Below are 25,676 nucleotides of genomic sequence, written 5' to 3' on the forward strand. Positions count from 1 at the left end.
ATAGACAATGAAATATATTTTACAGGGCAGATGGAGTGAGAAATTCATTAAGCAGAGAAAAGATTAATAAAAAAGGAGGAGAGAAAACAAATTGGAAGTTCGATCTTAAACTTTAACTTAGTATACATTTATTTCATCTGATTGACATAAGGCGTCATGTGAATACAAATAATAGAAACACAAATGCAAATTTTGACCATTTTCATTAAACCTTTTAAAGACATTTCATATGTTGTCACATGATCCATTTTGGCAAATAGAGATGTCACATTTGGTTGTCAAAAGGTTTGAGATGAGTCACTCACTCAGTCTAGACACTACAGTGAATGAATGTCTGGTCGCTTCCCATTTAAGCAGCATGTAAATATGTAGAAAATAATACAAGGTCAAGATATGGGTAGCATAGGGTGCCAGGACATGTACATGTAATACAGATGTATAGAGGCAAACCTGCTGGAGGAGCTCCACAGAAGTAGAGTGTGGTCCTGAATATGTATTTTTATTAAACTGGCAAAATCTAAAACACAGAAAATATGTTCCTCGTTTATCTGGAACCATTTAATTACTGCATTAACCACCTAAGCACCTTTGCTGCTTAATCAGTAGCAGTAGTCTTGGCAGTGTACATTTCAGATAATGGCGGTGAGAACTTGTGGTGGTAGAAAAGGGAACGATGTTTGTTTGGACTTCACCTGGGAGTGGCAAACTGCCATATTTGACCTATACAGTGTCTTGATTGCAAAAGCTAAATTTGTGAAAGGGAGGATGAAAATGAAAGAGGAGAGCATAAAGAAAATGAACGTTGAGTTGTTTATAGAGTCAGAGGTAAGACAACAAGGTATGATGCGAGGTGAATGCATCAATTGATACATCTCTTTTCTTGAAGCGAATGAAGCCCGGAGATGCTGCAGGTGGGAAGACTGGTGAGAGGTGAAAGAGGGGGTGAAAAATACATAAAAGCTATGCCAAGAGAGACAAGGGAAAGTTGGTGATAAAGGCAGATTCATGGGTATTGAGGCAAACTGGTATACTCATGAGCCAACTTCTACAAGCTTTATACAAGGAGGTCATGTCTTAGTTTGTCTTCTCCAGAGTAAAATCGTTCAGAGAGCAAGAGAGAAAAAGAGATGAAAGAGATTGAGAATATATAAGGGAAAACAAACAGTAAAGCAGACGAAGGATAGGGACAGAGATCTAAAGGCATAGCAGATTTGGTAGGGCAGAGTAAAAGCTAGTCAGGCAGCAGATAAACACAGAAACAACTTAAAAGGGTGTAAAACCTTTTACAAAGGAGTGTGACCCCAGAGTAGTGGTTTACATCCATGGAGGACACAGGAAATGAAATATCTTTAGCAATAAAAAGTAGACTTCGAAAGAGAGAGGGAAGCTGCTTAAAGTGTTACGCCATTTACCATTGACTGTCAAATAGGAACATAGATCTGGATTAGCAGGACCCTGCAACAACTTGGTTAGGTTTAGGCTGAAAAATGACACGAAACATCAGATTTTATAATCATTATTAAAAATAAAAATATAGAATTTAATAGAAAATTTAATTTTAAGAGAGAAATAGTACATGTAAACATATATATGGGTGGATTTTCATATGTTGAAGATGTGGATATTAGGACAACTAGAATGGGGTTGTCTCTGGCAGTAGCTACTGTGCTGCTATTAAAGTGGGTTTTGGAAGAAAAATGTGCTTTCATCTAAAATCCTTTAGTCCAACTGAGTGCTGATATCATCAAATAGCAGTTTTGACAGTGTCAAAGCGACTTAGGGCATAGGAAGGTCAAGATCAATATTTGTCACAACACGAAAAGAAGAAGAAGAAGAAGAAGAAGCTGAGGGCAGTGAAGGGAAATTTAGACTCCCAAGGAATGTGAATGACAGAAAAGAGTGTGTGTTGAATGTAGTGGGATTAAGAGTCAGTGGAGATTTTGGGAGACAGGGAAGGTGAAGCACACCTAAAAGGTTCCAAGCCCCCTCCCCCTTTTTTTTTTTTTTTTACCAAGTGCTGTTTAAGCTCTCTGTGGGGACTGAAGGAATGTGAAGCCTGGAGCTTTGAGGTAGAAAAGAGTGAAGGAGAGGAAGAGAAGGAGGAAAATAAAGAGTGGTGGACAGAGATATGGATGTAGATCTAAAGGAATAGATGATTTCCAGAGCACCAGGCAGTCTGGAACACTGCTGAAGCTTTAGGCCCCAAAGCATTTCATCTTGTATACAGGTAAACTTCCCAAGTTTAGGTCCAGATCCTCAGGGATAGGTTCTTGGACATATTCAGCCACAACTGTGAAATTCATTCTCTGGGCCCTGGCTTAAAGAAACAGCCTCACATTCCATTTTAAAGCTCAGGAAACATATTAGGAACCACTGCCTTTGAGCCATACAAAACTGAAATGCCAGGGGCAGAGATAAGGATAGCCAGAGGAAAGGACACAGATATAAAGATGCAGGTCTAGTAGCAGAAGAGCAGAGAGAGGCAGTTGCACAAAAATACATTTTTGTTCTCTGTTGTTGTTAAGTCATATATAGTATTTTCAGTCATCAAAGTAATTTCAGTGGGTGGATGAACTGAATTTTAAACGTACTGTTCTTGTCATTTAACAAACTAAAGATGGGGATACAGTAGCTGTTTAGACTGCAACTCTGACAAAATACTGACTTTGCACTTCTAAAATATATATTTTTTCTTTCAATCACGAGCTATTCACTTCAATTGCAGTTTTTGAAGGCAACAACTTTGGGTCATTAAAGAACCTGCAAGCGTAAGCAAAATTCAGCTGAACACTTTGCTAAAATATCAGATATATCAGCAACGAGTACAATAGCTTGGCAATACCTTAAATGGATTAAATAACGCTGGTATGAAATGTTTCAATGCACCACCATCTAAAGCTAACCCCTTTGGACTTGATCCGATTTGTCGTGTAAAACTTCAGCCTAGCATTTAATGGATAATAAAGTGATGCAAAGTCACATTTACCTTGCCCTAATCTGTCATCGGTTTTCTTTACGTCTTGAGTGAAACTTATGTCAAAAAGAAAAAAAGCACCAATTATTGGGAAAACTTGGTCGCTCAGTCAAGCTGTTACCATGGATGGATGGATGGAGATAACCTTTTTCTAAAGTCACTACCAGTTAATCTTGGCTGTTTCCCATAACATTCCAACAAAAAAATACAAGCCCAGGCTATAAATGCCTCAGGCGGACAGAGGAAGGTTGAAGCAAAGTAGAAGGACGGGGCTGAAAAAAAGGCTATAAACTGTAAAGTCAGACTGAAAGTGAAAAGTGTCCAAATCCAAAGTTGAGCATTTTCTTTAATATTCGAAGGTGGAGACGATTTGCAAGCCAAGCAGGGAGAGTGAACGAGGGAGAACGGGGCAACAGGGATGATCCGACAGAGAGGCTGAATCTCATTTGCAGATGTTTAATGTTTCCCCTTCACTCCACACTCATCTACTCACGGACATGTTAACATCTCATTTTGGACTGTTGCAGCATTTAATTTATTGGCAAATCAGGGTTATATCAGTGGTGTTCCATATTTAGTATTTATTTTCCTATTGAAAGATGTGTAATAGCATGAAATCCTGTGCATTGGTCTACTTGGATAAAACACGGGAAAGATCTCAGTTATTGTTCATATTACGACTTAAGAGTTTGGGAAAAAAGGTTTCCGAGTTAAAAGAAACCAGCATTGTATGTTAGTAGAATGCAAAGACTACATCTCCCAGAGTGGCACGACACCTTGGACTTTGCATGCTCTCAAAATCAGATGCATCCCAAAAACTGAAAGCAGACAGGGTGAACTGAGGAAGGTTTCAGATGAAAAGCCATGGGAAGAGAAAAGGATGAGGGAAAAGCAAGCAGGGGAGAAAGGAACTGGTGGTTTCTGAACACAGACAGAGTGCCACTGAGCTGGTCGGTACATGCAGGTGAAATCCCTGCATGCTGTTGGCTGCTACACTACATTAACTCTAGCTTTTACTCTGAGCCAAGGAATCGGAGGATAGAGTGGAAAGAAGAGGAGCTTGACGAATTGGGGTAAAGGACAATCGGAGAGCCTTACCATACAAACCTTGTTTTATAAGGAATAATGGAAACCATTGCAGCTGATTGGGTTTACTTTGCATAATGCATTTTAGTTCCACTTGTGTAACACTTGAAAGCAATACGGTAATTCACAGTGGCATATTGCAAGGTGGGAGATGGAGCTCGAAAAAGGCAATCACTATTACCCTCCTCAATGGAGTTTAATTTTATTGAATCATTTGAATCTTTGTTATGTTCTTTGCTGCAAAAAGCCTCCAGATTTAAAAAAAAATATTTCAAAACAAACTTTTCATGGAATAAAAATAATAGCTTATATTATTATATAAAGTTATTATGTACAACATTTAATGTTGCAGTTGTGCAATTTCAGCACATTTGAAAAAGAGGGTTTATTCCTCAAAGTGTCTTTCTGAGAGAAAGTAAAGCATATACATAACACATATGGAGAAAGTTAAAGTCAACATGGCAGCTATTGGCTCAGTTGGGTTTCTAAACGTGGCTCAGGTTCCTGCAGGCAGCCTAAAAGTTTCAAAAATATTGCAAAGACTACTTAGGTGAAAGGGAATAGCGTGGCAGCAGTAATATAGTCATTTCTATTAGATGAGGATGAAGAGGCCTGCGACTGTGGGGATTCACAGTATGTCTTTGCATGAGAGGAGCAGTTGAGTAAGGTGACAACACTTGAGGGGAAAAGCTGTTGAGGTGATGGGTGATCATAGTGTTAATGGACCGGTACTGTCTCCCAGAGGAGCGTCTCTCAAACAGATGGTTACCTAGGTGGGCAAGGTCGGTGGCAATTTTACCTGTCATTTTGTCTGCTGTGGTGTCCTGAAACTCCTTGATGGAGAGCACCTGACAGTCAATGATCAGCTCAGCAGTGCACGCTGAAGTCTTGTCCTTTGAACAGCGGGGGATAAGAATTCAGCTGAATTTTGGTTGGAGGAAATTAGGATGTGTTTGACTATTAATGTGTAAAATTGGATCAGGTAAGTCCACATTTGAAAGTCAATTAGTTTTTTTCCTTTTATTTCTTTTTTTGTTCTAAATTGGAGACATAGCATAAAACATTTCCCCACTGAGTATCTCACATGTCACATCTGTAGAATAGTACTTTTTTTATATGAGGGCAATTCAATTTGTTTTGTTTTAGTATGTCTTCAAATTCTCACTCTTGTGTTGCTTTTCATCACGTCTGACTTTAATTATTTAATGTTTATAGCCGATTATCACACAGTATTTGCATAATTTCCTGCACCAACGAAAAATGGTGGCTGGCACACGTTCTGTAGAAATACACAGTTTAGTGAGTTTAAATGCAACACCGTGGAGTGAGACTGTTAGGTTTGTTTTGTAAGCCTCTCACAGAGTGGTGCAAGACAAATGCATTAGAGACACAACCTGTACTCTAAGTGTGGGTGAAGAAAGGATTGATATTGTCAAATAAAGCCAGCGCGACCCTCTGGTCTGTCAGCAGGTAAGCAGGAAGACAGAAAGGCAGGTGGACCAAGCTGCTGACAACACAGGAAAGTTTATAATGCAGCCGCTAAAAACTGGCACAGCGATGTAAGGCACAGACCAGGTTTAGAGATACACAGGTTAATCGATAAGCACATATTTGTGAAAACTTCACAATTTGTAATGCACAACAAACAAACGTGACACACATACAACAAGCAACCAGGTTGTTGTGCTCTTAGAGTTTTCTACATTATTCCTCCTTGCTCTGTTGACAGAAGCTTTTGAACCTAAATCAGAACCTTTACATGGTACGTGGGAAGAATTGATTAAACAGAAATGGCAGTGACTTTGCCATGATAAATATGGAGATTACAGAACTAAGCTTAAATCATCTTAGACTAGTAAAAGTCTAGTGCACCGTGATTGTCTCGACTTCCAGTCATACTGACTGTGTTTGCTCTGGTGTTCGTTGATGAGGATCGGAACATTAATGTCATTTCATTTATGCTGTGGTGAAAGTCAACACCATGGTAAACTGCAATATAGCAAAGACGTTTTTTATTGCAAAACTCAGTTAAGTGGCCAACTGTGTTCTCCCTTGAACAAAGACTCTATCCACATCCTATTTTACACGTTATCTTAAATTTGTGTTAGTTTCCTTTGTTTTATGCTTGAGCATATAATGCTACATAAGAAGAGTCACAGCATGGATGTTTATGGTGCCATATGATAAAACAGTGAACAATAACCACACCATTACAAGACAGATAATTGTTTCTGCTAATTAATAATAGTAATTAGACTTTACCGGCTTGATAAGTCTTTGCTCTTGGCCAAATTAGAACAGGTTTGTTTGTCCAAGATGCCACCTCCATGTATCTGTTTGCTCATCTAGCTTTTTTCATCATCCCACACAAACACTGTACATGTACAGAAAGTGTCAGCACAAATCCCATTAGAGCTGATACAGATACCCTAAAATAATTATTATGTGAAGATACAACACCAACACATAGGAGACAGCGAAGCTGGATGAAGTAGGATTGATGCCCCCAGCTGTTGTCCTCTGGACTTCTGCGTGTGCCTGTGCTACTGCAAACAAGATGCAGCTCTTCCCACTGACCTTGACTTTCCCTCTGAATGCACAGCCTACTTCACATTGTTCATGTCCAGAAAGGTGATCCACAAAGACCATTTTGATAAGAGGCATCACCCTGTAACACCTGAGAAATCAGATTTGACTGAGTGGTTCTGTATTATGGTTTAACAGCTTGAACTACTGAGAAATCTTCTTATAAAAGCCATCAGCTGCTCTCACAGCACTTTTAGCTGTTAGAATCGCCCAGGCAAAGTTTTATGCACATTGTGTCAATATTTTTTTAGTTTTGAATCAGGACTTTTAATATTTAGATCAGGTAGCCATTGGAAAGTAATGGTGTTGTAGCTATGTGTGTTTGCTCATGAACAGAATCAGTGTCTTCAGCTGCTTTATATACAGTGTATTTGTTTACGTTTTTTTTTTAGTTATTTGGAGTCTAGACATTTTTTGATAGTAAAGTTCAATCTGATCTCATTTTCAGGTTGTATCTGCACATTGTGGACAATAATAAAGCTCTCACTCTCACTCAATACTTTGTGAACCTTGGAACCTGGAATTTTGCCGTTTTCTACATTAACTTGTCATAAAATATGATGTGATGTGATATTCATCTAAGTCAAGAGGATTAACAAATATAATGTGGCTAAAATAACAACAGAAAGTCTAATCTGTCTTTATTGAGAACAACTAGGAAAACCTCACAGTGCCAGTGGAAAAAGAATATGAAATAATTACCTAAAAAAAGGTGTTAGCATAAGTTAAGACAATTTGTTGAGAAGGGTTGACTAGAGCTACTTCAACTGACAAAAAACACTCTAACCTTTGAGTTCGTTCAGAAGAATAGACTTATGTGAGCCATGCCTCGCCAAAAAGAGCTTTCAGAGGATCTACGATGAAGAATTGTTGATTTACAACAAGCTGGAAAGGGCTACAAAGTGATGTCAATGACTTCAGAAATTCACTACGGTTTGGCAAACAATCTTACAAATGGAGACACTTTGTGGTTACTCTACCAACAAGTGGGTGGTCAGTCAAAATGATGGCAAGAACACAACACTCAATCAATGAGGTATAAAAGCAACCCTGAGCATCAGCCGAAGATTTGACGGCATCATTGGAACTGGCCAACATCATTGTTCATGACTCTACAGTAGGTAAAACATTGATCAGGCAGGGTGTCTGTGGCAGCAAAGGAAGTTGCTGCTTGCTAAGAAAAACAAGATTAAACTATTTGAAAGAAAAAACACACAGCACCAGATCCGGCATGTAAAGGGGAAAGCAAATCATTATGAAAACCAGTGTAAACTTGAACCAGTTATGAATTCCAAGGGTTCACATACAATTTCTTGCCACTGGATTTTATTCATCATTTTATTATCTTACATAAGTTTAAAGTAAATTAAACTTAAAGAGAACTTAAAAGAATAGATGGATAAATAACAATGAATTTATTTAATAACAGTATACAGTATAAAGAGCAAGAAATAAATGACCCTTCACAAACCCTTATTTTATTACTTTTCTTCACTCAATAGCTTAACAAAGCGAAGGTAGTGTTTTACAGTATCTTTAAGGAGTCTGAGTGCCACATGCTGCTTATTTTCTGGCAAGAACCTCCTTCCTGGAACCTCAGAAATTGCTGTTAAGAGTGTTATTCTCAGTGGCATGTGTGCAGTATGTATGCGTCTGGACAGGATTTACTTTTCTTTGTGAATACATTTCTTGATAAATCAGTGCTGTGCATGATGTGTCCTCTTAATATGCTGTTAAACCTCCAAAATTTGGCAATGATGCAATCATAGCATCACCCCAGCCCTCTGGCCCTTAACAAGTCTAATCAATCCAGTTAATTGCTCGGCTCTGACACGAGCAATAACGGCAAGGTTGTTCGTTTTCCATATCAAATACATCATTAGGTAGTTGCTTTACATAACCACACATAGACACACATCCTCCGACATCATTAGCAGTAGCATCAACCAAAGTGCCTTAATTAGGATTACCTTGACCTGCAATGTAGCACATTAAGAATACAATAATCTAGACGGTAAAATTACTGACACTGGCATCATGGTTTTATTGCTATACAAAAATATATCAGTTAATTGCAGTGGTTTGATGCTTTAATCGAAAACCCTTTATCGTGTTATGAGTTATTTGTTCTCTCAGTGTACTGGAAAGAATCTACTGCATAGTGGACGTAGCAGAGATGAGACACTTTTTGAGGCATAGCCTCAAAAATTACTCAGAGAAACATTTGACCTTTTGACTAGATTGACCACGTGATCACCACGTGTGATTTATTTATTTATCATTTCTTCTTTAGCAGTGAATAAAGATAAATATAATTAATATTGAAGTTTTAACAATAGTATATTTGTGAGTATTTTTGCCACTAAAAAGATTCTTGTCCATCCCTTATATGTCCATGTTCATGATTATGGTACCAAGCAGGAGATGCAGTTACTACAATTATATGTGGGAGTTTGCCTGTACACACACACAAGCCAGGTTTTAGTTTTGTTTGATAATAAATGTTAATAGACCAAAGTATCTCCATCAATGCCTCCCATATTCTGATGAGTCACCACCATATACTTTTGTCTTCATGTCATTGTGTCACTGAATGTTTTATACTGTATATTAACATTTCAAGAAAGAAAGGTAATCACTACTGACAGAGTACTGCAGTGACAACAAAAGCTGTAACTCAAATTGATAGAGGGTGAAACTCGAGTAATACATGTGCACTGATAGCAAAGAATCACTGCCAGTAAAAGTCATGAATTGAGATATCTACTGAACCTATTCATGCAGAGAGATAATCAATCAGCTGCTGCAGAGAATATGAGGGTAAAGTCATCAGTAATCGCCTCAGTATTGATGCTAAATTTGTGTGTACGAGCAGGTGTGTATCTGTACTATTCTGCCTGTATTCTATCTTGCCTATTTTATTTCTGGAATAAAGTCTGCAATGCAGAACCATCGCTGTGCTCCTGCTTAATTTCAAATGCTTTTCTTCCCTATTGTCTGTAATGTTTTTGCATAACACCGTGCCTTCACATGTAGAGGTTGCTTGGTGGTGGAAAGGTTAGCACTTATTCCTCACAGCTAGTAGTGATAGGTTTCAACCTGCCAGTTGACTCTGCCTTTACTTTACTTTAATTTACTTTTCGTTCCCAATCCGAAGACGTGTGGACACGCTCGTTTCTCTCTGCTGTATGTGTCAGCCCTGGGACACACTGGTGATTTGTCAGATAGATAATGGATGCTTAGCTAGACCTTCCCATATGTGCGTTTCTCTATAACAGACAAATTTATTGTCACATCTCCGTCTCTGTCTGTTTATCTCCAGACATACGAGGTATTGAAGATTTCCTTGATCGGACCTCTCAGCAGGGCATGGACGTATCTCTTCAGAAGGTGGAATCCAATATCAACATGATGATCACAAGTCTGTTCAGAACAATGCGTGTGGAAGAGCTGCATCGCTACAGGGATACGCTACGCCGAGCCGTGCTCTTCATGAGCCCAGCGACTGCCAAAGCTTTTATCACAGAGGTAAAGTTTGTTTTCAATTTATTGGTCCCCCGTGTTCTGGGTAATAACATACAGTAAGAGAACACGCCAGTAACAGTAGTTCAAGCTTTTCTTACCGTCTCACAGATTGGGACACTCGGCAGATATCTATAAAACATAAGTTTCACTCTAATTCCAACTTAAAATGTAAGATGTCGTATGGATCTAAATGTTTTGATAAAGAAATAGGAATTAATTGGAACTTGAATCACTAAGAAATTGAAGTCTTAGACATTTTACATAGTATATCACTTGACTTATAGTCAGATAAACTGAGTGTATACATGAAATCCTACCAACTTTGGCAGGATCTAGGTTTTTATATTATGTGGTATCACTTTACAGAACTCACATAAACCACAGTGTAGTGCACTGACGTAAATATCATATTTATGGAATATATGATATTCTAATTATAAAAAATTGATAAATGAATGAATTTATAGGAATATATTATTATGACCTTATGTGTTTCAGCTACTTTCTTCCCACACATGTGGACGCAAACATGCACACATACTTCCGCCCCAATTCCTATTGTGATCTCTATCTCTGTAGAAGAAGACAGTTAGTGGAGTTCCTTTTGCTATTATACATAAATCATATGGAGGTCATGGTTGAAAGCAATAGGCTCTAGCATTAGTTATGAATTCATAATTCAAAGTGGTGAGATGGGGCCTAATCCCATGTGTCATGTTCTCATCTCAGTTTAATTAAAAGTGACCTCGGAAAGAGCAATCACAATCTAATTTGGCTGGAGGCATGACAGGAAGGGAGTGAAAGATGGGGTGTTATTGTGTGAGAGTGTGTTAGTGACAGTATTTGTATATTTGTGTGTGTTTTAACTGTACACTATAGTACATTTGGAAGGCCAAACTTTTGAATTATGTGTTTGTATTATTTAATGGACCTTAATTATGTACATGCTGAGAAACTCTTTTAGTATGTGTCCCATCAGCTGAGTTGGCACAATGTTAAGATGAAAGGATGGCAAAATAAGAAAACTGAATTGAGAATAATCAGAACAAAAAACAGCAGAATAGCAACAGGTGTTTTTCCGATGTAACCATCAGATATGCGTGTAACAGCTGTAATTCACCATTTGGACTCCGATTTGATGACAAAATTATTGTTTTCTTTAAGCAGATATCATTGGCAGACCCAATCCATGTTAAGTTACGTGCATCATTTAATTCGTGGTTTTCCTGACATGGACACTAGTTTTATGTGAGAAATATGCCTCTGATTAAATAAAATGAAACTCAAAATATTTGGAAATTGGCAATTGAAAATGTTCCTATTATCACTCATTCATTCGTTCTACAAGATCTAATGTACAATAGATGTAGAAAATTGCTTCAGCTATTACACAATATGGAAGTGTCGCCCTCCATTTTAGTGTGTGAGTAGAACTCAAATTAGTTTTTTAGAGTTTCTCCCTCTCCTTTGGGGAGGTTGACAAAGCAGTCATTTAATCTAATTTGGTCAGACATCAAGTGGAGAGGGGTTTCTCAGATGAAGTGTCGGGAGATTGTAAAGATTGCAAGATAAGATTGATGATCGCATCTCTCTCTCTCTCTCTCCCTCTCTCTTTTGGAAAGATCATGAGGAGGGGTGAGGCACAGAGAGACAGGACTGAAAGACACACACACACACACACAGGCAGACACAGAGACATCTGTAGACAGGCCGAGATTACTGAGACCTTTTTCCCCTATCTGTGTTATTTGTGAGGTCATTTGTCACAGAGAGCACCTCCCATCCAGATGCATTAGACCCTGATGTTAGATGTGAACTGAAAGCTGTTCCAAAATGATGAGACTTGGCAGAAGTAGAGAGACAGGGAGATGAGAGATATGGCAAGCTGAGAGAGTAATTAGAGGATGAAGACTATTATGAGAGTGCAAGAAGTGTCGAATTTTAACCTCAACGAGCCTCAACCAAGTAAGTTTTGCACCCAATCCGTCATTATTTATCCTCAAATAATACCTTTAAACTCTGTAATTGTCAGGAAAACACAAAGAGGAAATTTGAAGTTAAAAGATACTGACATAATAATAGCAACATCATGTGAGTTTCTATCAGGGAGTAATGGATTATGACCCAACTCCCTCTGGCTATATGTCAAAATGTCCTTGGACAAGATGTCCAAAAATCCTATAGCTACTGACATTGGCCCAGTGTAAATTAGGGAGGGTTTCATCAGGAAGGTCATCCTTTGAAAAAACCTGTGCGTAATAAATGTACAGTCCATGATCCGCTGTAGTGACCCCCACAAGACAAATGACCGAAGTCAGTTCAGATACAAAGATAGATAAATATAAATTAACAAAATTTTATTTGACTGTCACATCATAAAAATAGTTCCGTATGTGGAAGTAAACAGTCGTAAAACGTGCTACAAGTCGATCTACCTTATTTGTTTACACTGTGGCTCAGCTCAAAGTTGCACATGAAAGCACTACTTTGAAAAAGCACACCAAAGGCAGAGTGATCACTGCGAGGTTTGAAAGACAGGCATATTGGATTTTCTTTATGGCTTTGAAAGTTGCTAGGACTTGGAGATAATTAACATACTGTGGTGGTGATAGAAGGATGTGTAGATAAGGCATTTTTCCATCATTTAAACCTTGTAAGTTAACGTGAAGATTCACGTTCGGAAACAATGTGACTTGATGTTCTTGTCTTTCTCACACAGTATGCCCTGTTATGTGAAAGTCTGTTCCCCTGCAAGATTTATTTTCCTTTAATACTTTAACCTTAGCTCTAACCATAAAACACATTTCAGCAAAGAAATGTTTCTAACTTTAAACCCATGTGTCTTTATTCCATTCACTTTATGTAGAGAGAAGAGCAAAGTGAGTTCCTTGCACTGTGTCAGTTGTCTTATTAAAATGTACTTAGTATATAAGTATGTCTGTTAAGCTTAATTACTAAGAAACAGGGGAAAAAAACACAGGTATGTATTTATAGGTTGGTATCAGTGTGTTTTTTTTAGCCATTCCTGTTAGAAGCAGCATGAAATAATGAGTGAATGAATATTATATGAGCAAAACTATTAGTATTTAAACATTAGACAATATTTATATGCTTCCAAATTATCCAGATAGAATTAGTCTTCTGTCTCCCTTTTTTCTATCACACACATACCCACATAGACTTCATATTAGATATGCAAAGAAGTGGAAAATATGAATTTTGCTGTTTGATCTCAAAATGTTGAAATTTTAAAGCGCTGCCATTTTGGGACTATTTTCTCTTTAACTGATATTTCTTACTTGAAGGACTTTAAAACGGGTTGAAGATTATTCCAGTGATGACAGATGTCACAAATGAAACATGAAGGAAAATATTCAGCATAAAACATGTTGAATAATGTATGCACCGCATGTGGCTGTATCCACTATCATATCTTTTTTTTTGCCAGGGTAAAGATGCAAACTATCACCGTCCATTGTCGACTGCCCCCTTATGACTGAAAGAACCAACAAATCCTATTTTATTGAAGTTTGACAAGTGACAGATGATTTTTATGACCCAACATAGACCAAAAGTACTGTAGGCATTCTACACAGAAATATGAAAACACTAGCATATACACATCGATGTATACCAAAATACAGTGACTCGATGAATTTGATTGTATGCACCAGGATGGTATTAAAATTACTGTACAATGCCATCTGAATATTACAATTGTAACACTCCTGGTGTAGACTATTCTTTTTTATGAGAAGAGAGAAAGAACCAGTAGAAACAAAAACTAGGACCAACCACCTTTGACCTTCAGGTTTAGGTTGTGTGAAGCTCAAAAACTTCCAGGTCTGTTTCATGCTTTTGCTGCCAGTTTCCCAAACTCAGAAAGAAATGGCATATATATATATATATATGCCCTATGATCTATGCTTTTCTCCTCCCATGTCTGGAACAGCCTGAAGAAAAGCCATTTTGAACCTAAGGAGCTTTTTTTTTTTTACTTTGTGGGTGGAATTTTGTTGTTAAAGTCGCTGTGGGTGGCTCAGCTGGGAGCTGTGTTTTGAAAAAGTTGTTGAGCTGTTGTCATGGCTTCAGGACAATACTTTCTCTACTCTTTGTTCCTCTATCTGTGTGTGAGCACACCTGTCCTTTTCAACAAGATTTTACTGATGCTTGTGACTGATTAACATTTTACTCAGAATGCAACTGTAGTGCGTCGCCCCACTTCAGCTGTCGTGATTATAGGGCAAGTGATGCAAAATCTGTTGAGGTCTTGAGTAAATTCATCCAAAGCGGTCTGCCTAAACCTCACAGCACTTCACTCCATGGATGGATTATGAGAAATTGGGCCCTGCAATCAAGATCTAACTCCATGTGTCACAATCACTGATAATGAATGATTTTTTTTTCATATGAACTCTAGATAATCGTGCAATAGAAATGTTGACACGAAATCCACTCACTTGCAGCCATTATAGTGGCTTTACCTTCGTTAGAGAAGCTCAACTAGAAATTATTATAAATATTTATTATTTTATTCCTCAGTATAACCTCCTCAGAGTGAATACCATAGATTTATGAAAACTAGATACAATTCTTATCAAGGACCTGGATTAACTTGTATGTAATACAGTTATTATAATAAGTTAGTATAATATTTTATTAAAGACTAATGTAATAAAGCACACTGGAAAAAAAGATTGACTACTAAAAGCTCAGAACAAAAGGAGGTACCTCCACTGTGCTTTATTCTAGGTGAATTAAGAATGATCTCCAAATCCCCTCATATTTTATCTGAACAAGTGCTACTGTACAAGAAAGCTCTGCTGATTCAGCATTTGTGCAGCTGTTGCTGTTGGACTGACAGACCTGCTGCCTTTGTTTGATGTACAAACATCCAATATATTCTGTAAAATGTAAAGCTTGGTCAAACTGGAGGCATTTGACAAAAGGAGCTGCTGTAAAAATAATCTAGCAAGGGACTTCACAGTTCGCGCTGAATGATTTGGGCAATTTAAAGCTATTGTTGTGGGTTACTAAAGGATTGCATGGATGAGATGAGGCATGGAAAAAGAGAATTGGTCAATTGAAATGCATTTCCATCACCACAAATTCAAAGGTTTTTTTTTTTTTTTTTTTTTTGTCTGAGTCATTCTATAACAGTATTCATACACAGTACAGCGTGAGGCATCAACATAGGTTTGTCTGGAGAGCCTTTTGCTAGGGACATCGAACAGGTATGGCCATAAATACAACTAATAATAATTTTCATTCAAATTATATGAATTAACTGGTCACTGCTATTGGAATATTGGCACTGATAAAATGTATGTCCTTAAGAATAGGTATTGAATTGAAAGTAGCATTCTTGCAGATAGGTATTGTGAAACAGCACTTGTCAAAAATATGCTCCTTTATATGCGAACTGTGTCATTCGCGGTGCAATTTCCTTGGTCAGGAGCCATTTTTGTACAAATCTGATCAGCTTTTAAAATACATTTTAATTCAGTCTCTACAATCATCCCTGAAGGGATCGGGATTAGCAGCCTTCTACTGCTAATGGAGCCTTAAATCAGATGTTGTGATTTAAGGCTCCATTGCCACTGATGAATATGTATTTTCTCATCAACACTCTGTGCATGAATTTTCCACAAATTATAATGAATTACCTCTGCTTCATTTTGTTCTCAAGGGCTATGAAATATACAGTATACCAGTCAAAAAAGAGATAACAGGACAATCAGTAAGGTATTATGGACTGATATGATATATGATTATACTACTAATAATTATGAAGGTGTTTTTGGTTTGCAGTCAGGAATATTAGAAAATAATAGAACAAAATTAACCAATTTTTCCAGTTTTCTATATTTTGTTGTTGTTTCCTATGTAAATGCATGCTATATGTAGTTGATTTAGTGACTTTGTTGTAGATCTATATTCTGTTCAAATGATAATAGTTAATTAGGCTGAGTACTCTTACTTAGAGAAATACTATCTCAGGACGATTTGATTAAATGCTTATGTATTTTAAAATGAACGGAAATACGCTTTTACTGTACTTCTCCCACATTAACCTTACAGCTATAGAGGGCAGTGCACTGGCTAGATATAGTCAGCATCAATTAAAGTGGAACAAATAAGATGATGATGTGTGAGTGGTAGTTTGATTTCTTGATTTACTGAGATGTTCTTTAACTTATCTTTAATCACACATACTGCGCCTTGTCCGTTGATGACTTTCTGATGACAATATGACAGTTAAGAATTAAAAACAACAAAAAATAAGTATGAAGTATAAAAGGTGGGACACAAAGCAGGATATTAATTAAGATTAAGATGCCTTTAAATACTGTACATTTAAATGAATAAATATGATGCTTCTTAGATTTGTTGTCTCCTTTTAATACTCACATGCATGGCTAAGACCTTTTTGACTTTGAAATTTGGATTTGTTCCTTGGTAGAGGTCAGTGGGAGAGTAATTTAGAAGGCCGAGACAGAAAGGAGAGATAGATAAAGTGCCATAAATGGATGATGCAGTCTGTGAAGGATGGTCATGTGAAGAGTAAATGAATAGAAAACATGAAGAGAAATGATGATGGGGTGGAAGCAGGAGGATACAGTAGCCATTAGTAGAAAAAAAGAGTGTGAACATAACACACGCTCGCAAACAAATCTGACTTCCTAAGTGCTGCATGTTGATATTTAAAGGATTATACCTTGTGTTAAATGACATTTAGACCGTCAACAAGCAAACACATACACATGCTAGTTAACATCTAAGAAGAAATTCATGTGTCATTGTTTTGCATTGAAGATATGACTATGAATAAAATGTTTTACATGTGGTCATATGTCAACTCCTCACACACAGTTGCAGGTAGCAACCATAAAAGCCAAACCAACATTTGTTGTCAAATGTCAAAACTAATTGTATTAGTTGTATTTTGAATGTCACTAAAATGTCAGAATAATGGGATAGGATCATACCACAAATGATAAAGAAAAAAAAAACTCTACTTGTTGAGACATCCCACATGCTGATTTCATTGTCTCTCACAGTGACACTTGCTTCTCAGTCATCCATTCACACATAGCAATTTGTGCACATTGACATGCTAAAAGGAGAAGCTGGGGGTCAAACTGCCATTTCTGTGTTTAGCCGCCACCAACGCTCTAACAGCTGAGCCACAGTTGCCCCAATGTCATCATTCATCTTTCAAACTAGGCCATGATCAGGCTTCTATTTTTCTATTTTTATTTTTAAGATATCATCTTCAAGCTCGTGTCATCATACTCACACTATATACTGTATGAAAATGTGCATTCACACAAACCAAAACACACAGACCACAAGATGCGTGCACACACACACACACACACACACACACACACAGTTTTCTTTACCTACCTCTCGTTCTCTCCTTGAACTTTATTACCAGACAGAGATGGCATTATGTTCTTATCTCAGCAAACAGTGTGTGTGTCTGATGCACAGTGACATTAAGGTTTTATCTGTGCAGATAGAGCTGGAAGCACAATGATTATAGAGCATTACTGCTAAAAGACTGAAAGGCTGGTTGTGTATCAGTGTGCATGTAAGGAAAAGCAAAGCTTTGTGCTTTTGACTACTGTTCATATAACCGCTAATGGGAATGACAGTAAGTACAGCAATGATACAGATCTGTGCGTGTGTGTGTGTGTGTGTGTGCTTGTCATCACACGTTGTTTTTTTTTTCAATCACGTGTTTGTCTCTCCTCTGTGTCCCTGCACCATACTTCATCCACTATTTATGTCACGTACATACATAATCCTCTGTCTCTCCCTCCCTTTCCAACAAGGAAACATTAATGTTAGTCAAAACTGGTAGTCATTTGATTTTTGATTTATAATTTCTGTCCTGGATTTATTTATTTATTTTCCCTTTTTCAACTATATAACTGTCCAACTCTTGCATTACATATGAAGTTTGTATGTAAACTTTTTTTCCCCCCTGAGCACTGAAAACATCAGATAACACTTGTCAGATGCAGCAGGTCAAGCGGCTAAATCAGCATTTGAACCACAGACATTTTGAATAGCAGAAGAGTGCATCCTTAATCCTTAAATGCATACAGATTGTCCTATAAGACTTTGCATTACAACAGTAAATACCTCATGTTACTTTTTTATTTAGTTTTCTTATTCTTGTCTGGTATTGAAACAATTTGTTATGCACATGTATGTGGGTCTCAGTACAGGTCACAAATCATAATATCAAATAATGGCATGCACCAACCAAGATAACAAAAGAGTGCATTCTTTATTTGATGGATAAATGAGGTGAGAGTGTGGTGTTTAGAGGTACATGTCAGAATAAGTGGGATGAAAAAATTAAATGTCTCCCCTCCATCCTTTTTTTTTCCTCTGTATATATTTCTGCTGCATCGATTCTGGACATGGTTTGGATCGTTCATTCCTCTGGTAATTCCTGTACTCAGTTCCTAATGGGATTTATGCTGTTGAAGGGGTATTAAATGTGAAATTGGAATTGTCTTGGAAGATCGGCGAAAGGGAAAGAAAAAAAAAAACACACACACACACACACACACACACACACACACCACGAGATACCCGAAAGAGATGACGCTCAGAGAAATCAGAAATGGCATGGAGCAGTTTATGTGTGAGAAGATTGCAGGCAGGGAAAGTGTGAACAGTGGAGAACGACGAATGGGGAAATAATCACGGATGGTAGACCCAGGGAAAAAGTACAGAAGCCATTAAAGGCATGGGATGTTTCGAAACAGTTGCTGTAGATACAGTACCGTGCTCAGAGCTGACAGTTAAACAGAAGGCTTTCCTTTCCAAAAGCCCGTGGCGCGATTGTCACATCGCAGAGGAGCATCTGACATTTGTGCTGTTGTGCCATGCATTCTGTGTTGGTGTGTAGTTCTTCTAGAGGGCACACTTATCGTCCAGCCCCTGTGCGGGGACGTTTTTATTCTTTTCTGCTCAGTATGCACTCACTGTATTGTAATTTCTACCAGCAAGTATTCGGTCAGAGGTCATGCATCATATCATGCAAATTAATTTGAATTTCATTCAGCCACAAGCCTTTGAGAACAGAGAACTGTTCTGAAAACATCAGATAACAGGACAGAGAACAGAGAGCTGTTCTCAAAGTGCTAAGAGTTTCTAACTTGTATGAAGATGAAGACATCATCAGATTTTGCTTGTACACTTTACAACAGTTACCTGTGTTTCTGTTATGTTTAGTAGGGACCTTTTGTGCTTGTGTGAATGACGGTCAAGTGGACTCTTGCATGACTTCTTCTTTGCACGTTCTGCAGCTGCAGTCAGTTTTTTCCTTTAACACTATTCATGTTTCAAGTCATTTTACTACATGGGTTTTTTTGGATGGTCCAAGTATAATGATTTAGTGAAGACTGTGTCATGATGACAATTGTCATCTGTCTGCTGTGCTGTGTCAAGAAAACCCTACATTCTTCACAGAGTCCAATTTCCTAAACTTCAACCTATGGAGACCCTCTCTAAGTACATTCAAGTATGAATGGGTCATGAGTAGGGCGTGTGATGATAATACCGTGGATTTACCTCCTTTTTATATAATTCAAGATACATGTCTCTGATGCATCATACAAATAATAGTTGGTACACATGCATGTAACTATGCAGACCATCACTTGATACACTTGATAACAGCTTTACCAAGCTTTAGACAGATAATTAAGTCAAAGGACTTGATTTTTAAGGAGCCAGAAAATATAATTGTCATTAGGATCAATCATTTCAGCTTTCCTTTGATTTTAGGGCACGGTGCCCCATCGCTTCAATTTTTGTGAAACAAACTTTGTCTTTAATAACTGACAGTACACGTGTAATAAGTGTCTTGCTCTTGGCAAGGAGTACAATCTCTCCTTGGTGAATCAGTATAGTTGAAATAACTGAGAGTGATGATACTTAAGTTAGTCTCAGTAGGTATGACCTAATTTTAGCTTTGTATTATTAAGTGCATGAACCAAGTAAAGTTTAACAATAGACGAAATCAACCTATCGTCAAGTTGCAATGAATACATGTTAAAGCAGTAGTATGTATCAGTGTGCTAAACACCATACATCTTTATATTTAAAAGCTTTAAATTATAATGTTTGCAAAATACATTACTACAAAATGTCCATAACTATTAGAATAGGCACCAAGTGTATTATGTGATTGACCACCTACTGGAAAATCACAAGAGATTAATACAACCCTGCTGCTCTCCTAAATGGACGAGAAAGGATGTGTCACAAGAAAACTAATCAAAAGCTTTTAATTCTCTAAAAGATAATGAGCCATTAAGGACAAATCTGAAACATACACATACAAGAGCAAGGCTGTCGGATAAGATTAAATTTTTGCTGGTATTTTATTTTGTGGTAAAGAATACACCTTTTAGAAAAAACAATGACTCATAAGAACAAACAAGATTAAACAGAATTAAAATGCCCTGTTAGAGTAGTTCAATAGTGATGTGGGCATGAGTCACAGAACCCAAATTATCTTAACAACAATATTTAGGCTCTTTAGTGTCTATATTATTAATATTATATATATAGTATCAAAGATTTGAAACATGCAGCAAACCTCCGTAGAAGAAATTATGCGAAATCAAAACCTTGTTTCTCAGTTTCTCTGTTTGCTCCGCCCACTCTATCTCAAGACTTTCACAAAAGTCACTAAGAGTTTCTCTGGGCCCTCCCAAAAAGGATCGAGAAACACCATCAGTCCATAAAAGGACAAACGATAGGAAAAACATTTTTTGAAATTGTAAATCACGAAATAGAAATGATGCATAACATGGCATTATATTCCTATCTGAGCAAACAGTGTGTTTAAACAAGCGATTTTTAAAATTACTTAAACTGTGCCAAGTTCCAGTCAAACATGAGTGCATGGTGGGGTCAGCTCCCCTGCCTGACAGCTTTAGCATATGCTTCAACCCCTGGAGCCCAGATCAGATGTGTAATTGAGGACCGTAACAGCTGCTGCTCTCCACAGTATACAGCTGGTTCTTCTATTCATTGCTCACTCAAACACCAAACCTTCATCCTGTTACCTACATGACCTGTCTTCAGTGGCGACTGCTTCATCTTACACTATGTTATAAGGTTGTTACGCCAGCGCTACATACTAATTCAGCCTCCGAACACATCCTGGGTGAATTTTTCAACAATCCCCAAGGCATAATTCTGGATGCATTCACATTAGCGAGGATTTGAAGCAGCTAAAATGAGTTAACACGAGTAACCCTTTGGCGAGGCCAGGCTGACAACAGGAGACTTCTTCACTACCACGAAAATGGGTTGTGTTGTGTAAGAGATAAACAAGCTAATACTAAATGATAAAGTGAGGCAAAAAAAAAAACAACTATATATTGTATTTGCTTTGCTTGTTTTTTACATTTTCTGCTGAAAGAGGGTTCCTGGCATCTGTTTCTGGCGTTTATATCAGTGCTGATAAATAGTTGTATCACTGCCGTGGTGATTAAAAGAGTCATGAGTTATTTCTTGTGGTGATTGGTTTTGTGGTTGAACCACTGTCTGCCAGCGGGGGACAGGAGGGCTTTGTTGTTTTGCCCTCTGCCTTTTCAAAAAGTCTTTTTAAACCTCTGTTTATTATTTATGTGCAGTACAATGTGTGCACAAGACAACTTCTGTACCGTTTAGTTGACACATATACAGTATGTGTGTGCCTTTGTGTATGATTGACACTTGTGATAATAAACCTACACTTGGACTCATGAGCAATTGACCTGTGGTGTACTTTTCATATAGTGCTCTCAGGGAGAGGGGTACAGGAAGTGACAGATGGACTACAGACAGATAAAAAAGTAGTGGGGGAATCACTTTATATTGGGTCAAAGTACAGTTAACCTGTAGAAGCAGGGCTGGCTCATTGAACACTGCAGCGCACACACACACACACACACACACACACACACACACACACACACACACACACACACACACACACACACACACACACACACACACACACACACACTATCGCTTATTCTCCCTGTCCATCAGGAACACACAAACACATACAAGCATATACCACCTTCTTTGTCTGGCTGTCCAACCATCTCGATCTGTGTTGCCTTACCTTTCAGTTCAGTTCTCTCCTCTGACTTTGCCATGGGTAATATCACTTGTTACGTGTTCTGACATTTTAACGCACAGGTTAATCTTTTAATTCACCTTTGTGCTGCTCTCTTTTACCCTATTTTTGCTGCACTGACATGACCTCACACCAGCTGGGCCACTGAGCTTATGCTTTTGTTGTTTTTTTTTTTCAATGTTATTTTACGGTGGAAAATAAAAATGTTTACTTCAAAGATGAATGTCTGTTACTTTGGTCATATTGTACTTTTAAATTCATACTGATACTGCCTCCAGACAAGTAAAGAGCATTATTTGGAATTAGTGACCCATGCTTGCATTTAAAAAGTAAGTCTTTCCTGTTTTAGAGCAGTGCGACTGCAGAATATACAACAAAAAATTTTCACAGGGAAGAGTATTTAGATTTATTATTATTATTTAGATATGATCAGTTGTGATTCATTTTAACTGTTATGACACATTTTCAAACACTACACACTTGTCCTGGTTGGTCAACATTAACATTAATACATTAATAGTTACGATTAATAGTTCATCATACTAGCTTGTTTTATGAATAAAGTAGCTGAAATTGAAACTGTCACAACCTCCCTCCCATCATCACGTAACTACAAGCGCCATTAGAAACCTGTTAAACCTTTTTTTTTTTTTTTTTTTTTGCTAGAATGAAATGCCAATTTTAAATCTGTGACTAGTCATTTCACTTAAACCTGGTATTGCTGCTCTGAAATGTCCACTGGCTTTTTTTTTGGAAAACAATTGTTGCTTGTTTGTCTCTCTGACATCCCAATATATGCCTCTGTGGCACTGGTACCTTCACCCTTGTGCAAGTGCAGGAATCACTCCCATACTGTACCACCACAGATGCTGACGTTGGCAACTTCTCTGGACTTGGGGTTTGTAGGAGATCTGCATGCAATTATCTCAATTAATGTCAATCTCCCTAAAATACTTAGTGTAATACTGACCTGGTGTTAAGTTGTTCATATCTGTTATGTTTGAAGTGACAATGAATAGTTTAGTGTAGTTTAGTATGCATTTACAAATATCTACTATCAGTTGCAAAGAAACAATGAACTGTTTGTATTTTTGAATTTCAGTAATTTTCCGTAGATGTACACAGATAAAGTTTAATATTTGTATATATACATGCATGATCAATGTGTGAAATGGAAAACACCTTACTCTCTTTTTCTACTAGAAAAAATACAGTTAGTAAATCAATTAAAAAACATCCAAAAATGCACACACAGTGCCACACAAAGTCCCACAAAACTGTTTACCTTAGACCTAGCAAGACAGCTTATTCTATTTGTTCCAGCCATTGATCTATTCATATCTAAATGTCAGCTTGCATATCGTCATACTTAATGGAGTTGGCCGTGGTGTATGTGTGTGATTGTACGTACGGGTGTGTGTATGTGTGAGTGTGTTATTCAATCTGTCTGTGGATTTGGCAGTGCTAGGGCTTGTGGTCTAATCAATAAACTGAAAGGCCAACATGCATACACATACACAGTTTGAGGATGATGGATGTCTTGCATGTTGGCCCTGTTACCCTTTGTGATCATAACACATGCTACCAAAGACCTTCGCTCTCCTACTATTATTATACAGTACATTTCAGACAGAAAGAGAAAGACTTACACTCTGACTGAGAAATGTTTGCTGAAAGGCCAAAAAATAAATGACTGCTGCTTTTTTCTCTCTGTTTTTATCAGAAAGTGAGAGATCGATCAATAATGCTGATAGTCTTGTGGTGAGCAGGGTGATACCTTGTCAAGATGAGGTTTGGTGGCTTTTTTCTGACTGTGACAGCTCTCTGTTGGAGAGAGTGTGTGTGTGTGTGTGAGAGAGAGAGAGAGACATAGATTAGGACACCTTGTCAAATAGGGACAACATTCTTGTACAATGGCTAAAAAAAAACTTGCACACATTAATTAGCACAGGCACATACAGACACAATATGTATTACTCAGTATCTCTCTCTGTTTTTCCCACCTCTCTACCACCAGATCATTGGTGTGTGACCACGGCTGGATCAGGCCAATTAAACAGACAGTAATGATAGTGATTTAGAGTCATTAGTTGTTGTAAGAATGTAGGAATCACACAAGCCCTTGACACCCCACTGACTCATATCATGGTACGGTCGAGTGCATTCAAGACCAAGAACCTATACAATATCCCTTTTATACTGTAATGTTACATGTAAAAGCCAGGGTTTTTCTTCCCCTCAGATTATAAATAGATTTTTTTCACTGTAACTAAACAGCTTGTTACATGCAGAAGTATATGGGAAAACATATTGCATATACCGGCGGTATATAGAAAATTCTTTAGGATAATGTAAGAATGTCTGTACGTCAGCTGAACTCTGTAGACGCTGGGTGATGCAACAGGACAATGACCCAAAACACGCACCAGAATGGCTTCAGAAAAATAAAATCCACCCTTTGAAGTGACCAAGTCAGAGCCCAGACCTCAACCCAACAGAGATGCTACCGAACAACTTGAAGAGAGCCACAGCTAAAGCAGTTCTGGGCTAAAATTCCTCCTGAACGATGATCCACAGCTACAGGAAGCATCTGGTTGGGGTTATTGCTGCTAAGAAGGGGGGTCAACCACTTATCAATTCAAAGGGTTCACATACTTTTTCCACTATCATTGTGAGGCTTTTATGGTTGTTCCCAATAAAGACAAGAAAGTTTTGAATTTTATTATGTTATTATTTTAGGCACATTATATTCGTTAATACTCTTGACTGAGATGAAGATAGGATCATGTGTTCTGCAGAAAATCACATTTCAAAAGGTTCACATACTTTTTCTTGCTGCTGTATGTGTCATCTACATAGTCTAGATTACATCAAAAATATCTATATACATTCAATTTTGAGTATGTTTTCTCTACAATCAGCTCTGAACTAGTATCATATATATTCACGTAGGTTTTTAGTAGCTCTTTACCATCTTCCACTTTGACCTTAACTTTGCCCACTGAGGATGAGCCTCACAAATATTTACACTTTTTCAAACTGTCTTTTACTTTCTTTCCCTGCTGCTGTGCCGCTCTGCTGCTGCGAGCTGCAGTGCAGAATGAGATCAATGAAACATCTCCATTCCAAAAAATGGAAAGCGTTCTGCTGTAGTGCTTCCACTATTACCTGCCAGTGCACCTCAGCAGACAGCACATCAAGTGCATAGCTACTAGAGACTGGAGAAATGATCTGCAGTAGCAGTTTAGCCTTTAATCAGTAAGCCATTTATTTTATTTTGCAGAGTGATAATCTTTGAAATTTTAATTTTATGGCCAGGAGGTTCTACAAAACAGACTA

General features: G+C 37.7%; 1 protein-coding gene across 1 annotated transcript in view; it reads left to right on the forward strand.

Moving 5' to 3' along the window:
• grid2 (glutamate receptor, ionotropic, delta 2) overlaps nt 1-25,676 on the forward strand; it is a 394,704-nt gene that overhangs the window by 224,149 nt on the left and 144,879 nt on the right. Inside the window, exon 4 of the mRNA XM_026343567.1 lies at nt 9,969-10,174. Coding sequence (XP_026199352.1) covers nt 9,969-10,174 — 206 coding nt within the window. The remainder of the gene's footprint in view (nt 1-9,968; nt 10,175-25,676) is intronic.

Source organism: Anabas testudineus, chromosome 9 (assembly GCF_900324465.2).
Source record: "Anabas testudineus chromosome 9, fAnaTes1.2, whole genome shotgun sequence".
Taxonomy (NCBI): Eukaryota; Metazoa; Chordata; class Actinopteri; order Anabantiformes; family Anabantidae; genus Anabas; species Anabas testudineus.